The sequence below is a fragment of the Merops nubicus genome, unplaced genomic scaffold (genome assembly GCF_000691845.1).
Source record: "Merops nubicus isolate BGI_N331 unplaced genomic scaffold, ASM69184v1 scaffold4567, whole genome shotgun sequence".
NCBI lineage: Eukaryota > Metazoa > Chordata > Aves > Coraciiformes > Meropidae > Merops > Merops nubicus.
In genome coordinates this window covers 66339-77452 of record NW_008622158.1, presented here as the reverse complement: position 1 = coordinate 77452, position 11114 = coordinate 66339, and the positions used below count along the sequence as shown (strand labels likewise).

The 11114-nt window shown below is 39.6% G+C and overlaps 1 protein-coding gene across 1 annotated transcript in view; it reads left to right on the top strand.

Annotated features, from left to right (window-relative positions):
• Positions 1 to 502: 502 nt before the first annotated feature.
• The window catches only part of FOCAD (focadhesin), a gene marked incomplete at both ends in the record, with an annotated part of 73827 nt that continues 63215 nt past the window's right edge, over positions 503 to 11114 (top strand). Inside the window, 3 exons of the mRNA XM_008944671.1 lie at positions 503 to 577; positions 2086 to 2240; positions 7076 to 7180. Coding sequence (XP_008942919.1) covers positions 503 to 577; positions 2086 to 2240; positions 7076 to 7180 — 335 coding nt within the window. The remainder of the gene's footprint in view (positions 578 to 2085; positions 2241 to 7075; positions 7181 to 11114) is intronic.

Below are 11114 nucleotides of genomic sequence, written 5' to 3'. Positions count from 1 at the left end.
CTTCCCAACCGGGAACTTCAGACGGGGACATCCGCGTCGCCAACTTTTTTCTGCCAGTGACCAGGCCCAACAAAAATGATACTCTTTATGAAGGGCTGTGGGAATCACCCATGTGTCAACCCTAATTTGGGGGCTTGGGGTTCACACCCCAGCAATTCTGGGCTGTAAATGGGTATTGCATTAAAATGTCAGCAATTGATTCTGTGCACCTGATTCTCATCTTACGAGAGGTTCTGTACAAAGAGACTCTAGGACCCGTGTGGAATACTATGAGAGTTTGCTTCTCTTCTGCCTCAGGGCAATGGTGAAAAGTAGTGTGCCAGCATTATGGAGATCTTTGGCCCTAAAACGTATTTCAGCTTTCATATCAGTAAGTTTGGTATTTCTAATTAGCATAAAATGAGCATATGCAACAACAGTGTAAATTTTTCCTGATGAAGAACTGAAGAATAATGCTTGATCTGCATGTGGTGGTTTGTTTTTTTTTTTTTTTTTCCTTTAGACAGTGGGTCATCTGATTGCTGCAGTACTGAAAGAAAATGTTTCTTCAGAAAAGATCAGGCAGGCATCTGACAAGGTCTGTGGCATTTTTTTCTCTTCTGTCTCCTTTCCCATCCATATGTGCTTGTTTTTCTGTGGTTTCCTATTCCTCATGTAATTTTAATAAATCCTATAGATAAAGAAAGGTAGTTAGCAATATGTGTCTGGGTGAACACTTTACTTTTTTACTGGTAGAAACAGTAAATCTCTGTGATCAGAAGAGCAGTTTTACTTCTGGCAGAAGTTTTAATGCTGCAGAATACCAACATTCAGCTTTGCTCCTTATAAGAGTTTTATTTGAGTTTACTTATGTTACTGGAAGAGAAGTGCCATATGGTGGGACATTGTCACTTGAGTAGGAAGGTCTTTTACATGACTATAAAAATTTCAGAAAGCATGTTATTTCACATACCTGTATTGGTGTTGTATTTCATATTAGCTAAGTAGAGCTTCTATTTCTTTTAGAGAGCATGGTCCAAAGCCATACTTTGACTTTGAGCTGAGTCAAGTTCACTTAAGCACAGGTTTGTTTTGTTAACTGAGGGCCTGTGAAATGCTGGCATTTGCAAGTGTCATAGCAACGCTGGAGAGGTGTTAGTTGGGATTTGCTCTATGCTTTTCCTCCCCAAAAGCTGACTTGTACAGAAATGAACAGAAAATGGTTTGTGGGTATTTCCTCCCAGTCTGAAGTCTTAAAAAAAAAACCCCATGCCCAACCTAGAAAACCCAAACCTGAAAAGTGCTAAATTTTGATGTGAAGGAATGTCAGAGGGGTGTACTTCCTCTAAGGGAGGTTCCTCCATCTGTCTCGATCATAATGATGATCCCAAATGACATTTTGAGCTGCAAGCTGACCTTGCCCATCTGCTGCCCCATGAAAGTGTTAAACACAGCAACACCTGAGAGAGGGTGGTGCTGCTTAGAAATCATAAGCTCCTTGCTTGTTCAAGAGCATTTTGCAGTGTTCAGTTGTTTAAAAACATTACTTGTTTCTCCATTTGAAAGCTACAAAGTCAGCAAACTAAACTGTGAATGCAAATTTAGCATGAAAACAAGCAGCAGTCTTGATGGGTGCTGCCAAATCTTTGTGCTTGCTAGCAGATGGAGAGAGCAGAGGACTTCATATGGTGAATAAAGGCAACTTACCTCTGGATAGCCCTTTGTATGCCTGCCTCTAGGTGTCTGCACTACACTTTACTGTAGACATAGCTTGACATAGCAGTCCATGAGTTGTCACCAATTACATCTCAATCTTTTTGAGGAAAGTGGAATTGAAGATAGGCACAGCTGAAAAATTCATTTACCTTACCCTTTTCTCACAAGCTTCTGTCCATACTGAGGGCATAGGCAGTAAGGGTTAGAAAAGTGGGAGCTGTCCTGGGAAAGGCCTTTCTTAGGTATAGCATCTGTACCCCAGTTTCCTCTCTTGTGCTCTCTAAGACTTTCAGGAAAAGCTGTTGAGTAGGTTTATATTTATGTGTGCCTGAGATGAGTTAAATCAGCATCAGCCTTCTCATTGCTTGTGTCTTATGCTTTTGACTGCAGACTCCCGCTCTGAACTTGCTTTGGGATGAGTGCTGCAGTGAGAGTGTTGCGTTGTGGACAGCCTGCTCTGAGGGATTGGTGGCACTTGTTGCAGAGAAACATGCTGAGCTTGACTACATTCTTCATGGAGCACTCAACCGGATTCCCTCAGCAAGGTAGGAATTGGGTTGTCTGACCTTGTGTCTTTTGCCAGCCAGTTATTAGTTGTTGCTTTTTCCCTGGTGCATACAGGGGAAGAGGAGAGGGTCTGTAAGTGACCGTGTCTTCGAATAAGCTCTGGCATTGCCCTGCCGCTCTGCTGAAGGCTGTTGCTTTCATCTTGGCAATGTGGCAATGGAAGTCTGACTTAAGAACCCACAGAGTATCCTATGCATGTAAGCTGAAATTGTGAGCAGTTCAGAATAAGGCTCTGAACTTTGAACCGTGGAACCTCACAAATCAACACACCGCCTAGTTTTGTTTCCTCTGTCATGGGGAAGGGCAAAGAGAATGGCAGCAACTTCCACTGTGAGGGAGGGAGATAACCACCTAATCACTCTGTCCAAATAGCTAGTTGCACAGATAGAATCACAGTAAGACTGTGGTTGAGGATTAGGAATGCTGGGTTTTGTTTCCTTGTTGCTGAGGAAGAACTCATTTTGCCTAATGTGGCACCTGCTTCCTCTTACAGAATTCTGCAGTGTGGTGCCTGCATCTCACAATGGTATTTTGAGCTAACCTGTCTGTGCAATGCACTGAGAGAACACAGTTGTAGGGGGAAAAGACGTTGTGCAGAAAATGTATAAGTAGGAAACAAAATTATGATTAGGAGGATGTTCCCATTCAAATCCACCAACCTTATAAAGTCTCATGTGTTATCTTTCTTCTGATTTTTGGCAGCTAACTGCATTTCTGCACTAAGCCTTGTCATTCTCTCCGGAGAATGCTAGAGTTGGTTTCAGCCAAGCCAGCTAAGTGGTGCCACACCTGCAGTATACTGTGCTGGTGGGCTCAGCATAGAGATTTCAATACCACTCTGTTCAAGACAGGCTTTTCACCTTGTCTGGCCTTCATATAGTCAGTTTTAGGCTGAGGTTTCTCATGATGGGTTTGAGCCAAAGGGGAGTTTAGGTTTGAGTAAACTAGTGAATCAGGTGTTTCAAAACAGACTGTTTCTCTCCTTTTGGCTTGCTTGTTTACAGCTAGGATCTTGCTGTGATGGTGCTGATTCTATGCTGAGTTTACAGTAGATCATTATTGATCCCTAGGAAAGGTTTTGTAAATGTATTTTTGTAATATGAATAATTTCTGCAAACCGTTGTCCTCCAAATGACAAAATTTTACTAGTTCAGTCTGAGGTTAGGGGAAGAATCTGCACTGTTAACACAAAAGTAAAGCACCTGTGTTTAGACTATGAGAACCTCAGACCTATGGGGTAAGGTGGAGGGACGGTTTCATTAGCTATAACTTGCAAACTAAGCAATGTGAAATTGCTGTTCAGCTAAGGGTTGACTATAGTGTCAGTGGTTTATACGGAAATGAAGTGTTAATAACGTTTTGTACTTAAGAAAATGAGGTGTAAAATGGGTGTTTAGTATTGAGTTCACCCTAAAGTCAGACCTATGTATTCAAAGGGCTTGGGTGTGCTCTATTTCTATACCATTTTAGATTTTTCCATGTGTGAAACCAACATACTTGGCTGATTGGCATTGTAACGGCTGTAAAATTACCCAGGAATCTTTTATATATGTTTGGTTTCTTTCCTCTGCCTTCCTCCCCTCCCCCCCCCGCCCCCAACCTGCCAAGATGCCACAATTCAAACCATATCCACTGTGGATTGCAAAGCAGGGTTTATGTAGCCTAGCCACAGAAGTCTGTGGGTTTAAAATGTCTGTAGCCTTAAGAGCTGATTAAACTGACTATTTCGGCTCCATTTATTTCAGTGCTGATACTTTTTTTTTTCTTTACTCTTTTGGAATTGTAGCCCACTGTTTGTCATCCTGTTCCTGCCAGTTTTCATCCAGGTTTGCTCTGTGGCTTTGCAGTGCCGTGTGCACAGTGTCTCCAAAATAAACATAAATTATCAGGTGGTTGCAGCTAGCAGAAAGGCACTTACAGCTGCTGAGCACCTTTGGGTACTGAATGGAGTTAGGCAAATGTTATATTGGCAGAATCCATTTATGTTTTCTTCTTGCTTCTCTTCCTCCTGTTACAATTAGTTTAGCAGGGACTTAGTGCACCTGGTGAATTTTATTTTGTCAGGTGCACCAAGTTCTGCACACTGGGAACAGCATTTTGCTTTGCCAGAGGTGAACATTCAGTGCTTATCTCAGTTGACTTATGTGGTTCAAATTATGTGGTCATTATACAAATGGGAATCTATTCTTAACACTGGTGCATCATTTTACCGTAACTGTCTCAGTTTCCTCTGATGATCCAAGAACTTAAACTTCATGGAATATCATATTTTTGTTTGTTTGTGCATGCATGTGTACAAAAAAAATATGTATATGTGTGTAAATATATACCTGTACATTTTCATACCTTTTTAACATTGGTCCCCAACTTTCTGTGTAGATGATGATAGGAAAACTGTGGCCTGTACTGAATAAAGAATGAGCATAAATAATCGAGTTAATGTATTAAACACATGTGAAACTGTGGATTATTGTAATATTTAAGAAAAAGTTAGGAGGATTTCTGTGTATATGTATGTTTTCTGAATGCTTTTATCACCTGAGCATCTGTGCCTGTAGTAGGTGGGGAAATCCTTGCAGGATGTCATGCCATTGAGCTGCCTGAGTTCAGTAGCTGAGTGCAGGGCCCTAAAGCAGCCATTATCCCTCCACCTCCTGCCTGGGAATTAGGACTAGCAATACAGGAGTTTCAGAACAAGGAATCCTGTTTGATTACAGATATATGATTTGTTTTTTCCCCCCTCACTGCATGGTTACCCAATGGAAGCTGGGTAATGTGCTGGCAAATTTCCATTGAACTGACACTTTGTAGTCATGAAGTATCTAAAAGCTGGTCACTCTCCCTGTCTCTCCCCGCTGCATCCATCCAAAAAGTTCTCCTTCCTTCTCTGTTACATGGATTATATAGGAATTTGGAAGCCTGCTACATGCCTTCCTGTTGATTGCTTTGCAGAAGAGTTCTGTCAAACCTCTCATCTGCTTGCTTATTCAGATTTCAGTGTTTTGAGAGCCAAGTGTCTTGACAGCCAGTCGGTTTAAAGATTATAGGCATATCTTTAAACTGGTCAGTTTTTGGAAGGAAGAAGAAAACAGAAGCATATTTTGTAATTTTTGATTTGGGTCACTGTTTTCCAGGACTGCTGGCAAATACATGAAAGGCACAGAAAACAGAATATACTACTTTGCTTGTATCTGGAACATGAAACGAGGCGTTTATTGGTGAGGAGATCCACTGGGGCAATCTGTAGACATTCCTTGGTGTGCCACACTGGCTTTTGGAAAAGTGTCTGTTTGCACGTGGTGATAAGTACAGAATAGGTCTGGCAGTTAAAAGTGGTGCTGGCTCCTGTGTTACCATTGGCGTTTTTATGAATGATGTGAGGATTCTTCAGGTTATGATTCCATGATTGCATCATCCTTTGCAATTTTTGAATCTTCAGTAAAGTGTTCACAAATACCAGTTAATCATATTTCTTGTGATTATATGTTGTTACTACACGTTGTGCTGATGTTGGTCCAGCCTGTGTGCGGAAACTCCTGTCTTTTAACAGTGTTCATGTAAACTCTGCCTGTTCTTTGACAGAAATTACTTAAATTTTTTTTCAGACTTTTTGGTACAGATTAAAAGACTAAATGTATGTGTATCCTTTTGTAGTTTAGAGAGTTGTTTGTCAAGCACACTACACTCTGTGCCAAACAGAGTTTGCTCATGTGTTAGATGAGGATTATTTTTGTCTGTCCTATTAGAGGGTCACATAAATTCTGCATAATTTCTTTTTTCCAGCTCGCCATTTTAGGAGTTCCTGTGCTTTTCCATTCCCTATTGGACAAGTGGAAGTACAGATAAAATAGATTTCTTAGTTTTTTTCCTGCTAGGCAGAAAAGAAGAGTAAACAGTGAAAATAAAACAAACAAACAAAAAAAAATCCCAGCATCCAACTCTTTTTTTTTTTCTTTCTTACCTTGCCCTGTGTGATAGAAGTAACTTTTTGTCAGGGGACAGTCTTCTATAATTGTATGTTGTGTTAGCTTTTCCTGTTCATTATGTGAATAAAGTGAGGATTCATTATGGTTTATTAATGTGATTATTATATAGACTATCTAATAGATTTTTTAGGAGGTGGTGATGGAATTGTAGGATGTTCGAGATGTCACAGAATCAGCCATGACTTTTTTTGCCTCTTCTTCTACATTTTCACCTTGTGAAAGAGTCTTTCATAACAGAATCCAGAATATTTTCTTGAGAACGGGTTGGGTTTGATCTGGCATGGTCTCGTTGGGAAGGTGTGGAAAGCGCTTAATTATGAAAAGGAGAGCAAAATGTTGAAAGTTGTCCTCATAAGCTCGGACAAGCAGTAATAAGGTCTAGACATGTTGAGCTCTTTACTCCATGATCACAGAGCTTTTCACCCCCTTGTGATGGACTTTGTTAATTTCATTAGTGTCTCTGCAGGAGAGTATGGGAAATCCTATTGAAATTCCAGAAATGCTGTTGTTTCTTGAATTTTTCTGAATGGTAAACTAAACAACATAGGAAGAGGGAGATAAATAGCAGCATCAATGGTCAAAAAATGATGAAAAGTTTTAATTGATGCATTAATTAATCTCTCTGCTGCTTTGTTGATTATGTGAAAAGGAAAACAAATACATGTGGATGCGCAAGTTGCCCAGAATTGTGTAGGCAGATGTGAGGAGGTCCTTAAGGAGAACTCATGGTTTCTTGAGTGTCAGTTTTGTTCCTGGGTTCCTCCTCTTGTAGAATAATTAAGTAGCGTAACCATACGTGTCAGTAATGTATTTCTTTTTGTCAACAGGAATGTTCATGGCTTAGTAAAAACGATTTGGAAATTATTACAAATGCAAGCTGTTGAACTGGGAAGAGGTGGAAATGAGGCTGTTTCGAATCTGTATGGAATCAGGTTAGTTTAACACTGGTTTTATTTAGATAGCATAATAACTTTGTCTTATTTTCAGAAAAAAAACATGGGCTAAGTATTGATACTAGCTTTCAGTCTGTCCTTTTTTTTTTTTTTTTCCCCCTTCTTTATTTACTGTGCAGGTAATGGAGCACTGGCACAGGTTGCCCACAGAGGTTGTGAAATCCCTGTCCTTGGATATACCAAAACCTGATGTGTTACCCTGAGCATCCTTCACTAGCTAGCTCTGCTTGAGCACATGGGCTGGACAAAACAATGTGATGTGGCCCCTTCCAGCCTAAATGATTCTGATTCTCTGATTTTTTTTTTTCCTTGAAAATTTTAAGGAGTGTTATAGCATAGGGGTAAGATTGCCACCATAAGCTCAAAAGAGGAAATGTCTACGTGAAGGCTGTGTGTGAGAAGGAGCAAATAAATACTGCAGCTTCTTCAAATACAATAGCTGGATGATTTCTAACAGTCCTTTTAATAAGTCTTTTATATTAAGACTGTGGAATGCTTCCCTCTCACTTGATTTTCCTGCTATCAAAACAAGGTTCCTAAATTCTTTTACTGTTAATGGTGCCATATAAAAACAAATTATTTTAAGATGCATTGAGAGCTACTCAGTAAAGCTGCTTGTCATGCAATAGCAGCCTTCCTAAGGGGGGACATCTTAGTGACTTCAGCTGTTGAGAGATGTTGAGTCAGTGCTGACACTGACAGCTGCTGTTGTATCTTTTCTGGAGGAGGTCCCAGCTTGGTAAATGTCATAAACATTTTTCAAGTTGCTTTTGATGCAGTTAAGAGATATCATTGTAGCAGGCTGCAGCTATAATGCTTTAAGGATATAAAAGGCACTATTTGGAAGACAGGAATCATGTCTTCAGCTAAGCAAGACAAAATATTGAAGTAAAATGAAATGGACTTTGGAGTGCTGGGTGAGCTTGCATTCCTGAAATACGGTGTGCCTTTTTTTTTTTCCTTAGCCATATCAGTTCTTTCTACGAAGTCCACACCCTTATAGAAGAGGTTTAATTGAAAAGGCAGGTAATGAAGGGCAATAAGTTGGAAGTATTTTGAAAACCTTCTCTTTAGAAGTAAAGAAAATTTAGAGTCTGGTAGAAGAGGCTAAATTAAAGCAACTTAATCCAAGCTTTTTGTCAGGTAGTAGGATGTTGCTGGAATAAAGAAGTAGCCTCTGCCCAGTAGGTTGAAGAAAGTTTATTACTTTTTTCTTTTGTCCCCTCCTACCAAATGAAAAATTGCTGGTAATGTAGAAGGAAGGTGAAATTTAATGATTCAGATTATTTTAAAGGAAAGTAATAGAGGACTGAAAATAAGCAACAGAGTTAAACTTGGCCAGGATGTGTTTTGCTTTTCCTTTTGCTTCCAGTGAACTTTAATGAAGAGACCTGTCAGATTGATTGACTTATTTTTGAATATATTGTGGGTCAAGGCTCTGTGATCTTAAGATCTGATTTGGTTTCTAGTTTACAGAAAGACCTGTCTTTTTTCAGTGGCTTGTTACATAACAATTTTTGTAGTTGTGTTCTATGAAGTGCCATTAAACCTTGATTTCTGAAAGAAATAAAAGAACATATAGCAAAACTCACAAAACACTGCTTTAGAGTGTTCATATATTACGCTGTCAACTCTGCAAAAGACTTGCATATGGAAACAGTTAATGAAGAATCAAAAGGCACCAGTATGTTTTCAAGTAGTTTGCTGTTGTCATTTCTCTTGGGACATTTCAAAATGAGAGTTACAGAGTAATAAATTTGGTTTAGAGCAGTGTTAATTTTGGACAACAGAATTACTTCTGTAATACTGCTTCTGATGGTGATGATGATGATGTAATATCATGAACAGTTCCTGAAAAGAAATGGGAGAAAATAATGTCTTGCAGTTTTGGGGGCTTTTGCCTGGTTACATTATATTGGGTTATCTGAATGGAGCTAGCTTTCTTATAGCAGCCATCATTGTGCTGTGCTTTGAATTTGCATCTGGAATGATGTGGATAACACAGCAGTGTTTTGGCTACCAATGAGTAGTGCTGTCTCTCCAGCCAGCTCCCACCCTTCAGTGAGGTGGGAGCGAGCAAGACTTTGTGAGGGGAGGTAGCCAGGACAGCTGACCGAAACTGACCAAAGGGATGTTTCATACCTTATGAGATCATGTCCAGCAATAAAAGCTAAGAGAAAGGAGCTGAAAGGGGACATTTGTTACTAAGGTGTTTGTCTTCTGAAACAACTGATACAGGTACTGAGGCCCTACTTCCCAGGAAGTAGGTGGACATCACCTGCTGATGGGAAGTAAGAAATAAATCTTCTTGCTTTCCTTCGCTTTCACTTACAGCCTCTGCTTTCCTTTATTAAATTTTTCTTTTCACCCAAAATGTTTTTTGATCCCATTCACTGGCTGAGGAGGGGGAGGGGGAGAGCAGCTCGGTGAACACCTGGTGATCAGCCAAAGTCAACCCACCACACAGGTTTTCTCATTTCATCTGGGGAAGCCTCTGTGGTATTAATGCTGGTATTATCCACTTTCTATAAGCAAATTAACCTTGGCAAATAGAGAGGGGATTACCCTTGTTCTTACAGGAAGTAGGAAGTGTTCTTTTCAACCTAGTAAGTTGATACAAAGCTGCATCATGTATCACTGAATTTTGGGATTCCAAATTGTTTCCATAAGCTATATAAGTACTTAAATGATTCAACATGCATGGTTTTTATTGTCTTAAAATTCTGGAGGGCTGTCAACTTTGAAACAAAAATTGAAAGCAGGTAGAAAAATGTTTTAAAAATGCATATTTGGTGGAGTAAAGGTCTATTCTATTTTTCTGAAAGGGCCAGGGTCACAGATCTGGCATATGCAAAGTATGTTGATTGCAGATATTGTTTCCTCATACAGAAAAAGCAATCTGTCACTGAATTTGGGCTCTAAACAAGATTTGAGCTCTCCTGTGTTCAGAGATGTAACAAAAAAGGTTGAGGTGACCTGAGAGTTAAAGATTTTTGTTTTGTTGTTGTCTCTCACATAAGATTTATCATTGTTTCCATAGACATGTATTTACAGGTGGATAGCTGCTGTATCCAGTTGTGCATTTTCCTGTATCCTGAACCCACCAGCAATGATTTAGAGTAATGGGACTGTAGTGCCATTTAGAGATGTGTTTTACAGTGCTGTGCTAGTGATCTTTTTTTTAAGTTAGTGTTGAAGATAAGTTACATCTACACACCTTGTTTTTCCTACTGCTAATAGCATTATCAAATGGAACTTTTCCAGTCTGCACATTTAGGTGTTCTATTACCAATCATTGTTGACTGTGGAGCTTAGCTGATTTCTTTCATCATGCGGTACGGTGTAGTAATATTAGTTTCAGAACACACAAAATCTGTGATAAAAGGCTTGCTGTTTTTCTGGGCAGTAACCCATTTTCATTTTAGACTTGATGTGTCCCATGTGCTGACTTTATGAAGGTTCCACTGACTTCAGTGCCATAGCAGCAGTTAGATTACTGGAGACATATCTGTCTCATTAGGAAAGGTAATTAATTCTCAAAATATGACAAAAGTGATTGCATTAATCTTTAAATACCTTTCAGTAGTATGCAGTATAATCTTCTCCATAATTTTTAGAGGAACTGAAGTTAGACTAGCAGGTCTGTAGTGCCCTGGGTCTTCCCTCTTGCCCTCTTTGTAGATTGCAATAACATTGGCTAGCTTCCAGTCAGCAGGATTCTCCCTAGACTTCCAAGCCTTTTGGTAGATGTAGAAGACGAAAGGTTACCAGCAGTACAGAGGCTAGTTCTTGGTGGAAGAACAATGGTTGGTGAGCTTAAATTTAAAACCAGGAGTTTGAGTAGATAAAAGCAAAAATGTTTCACTGATCACTGGAGCACGTTGTGCAGAGAGCTGAGGTAAATTTTCTTTAT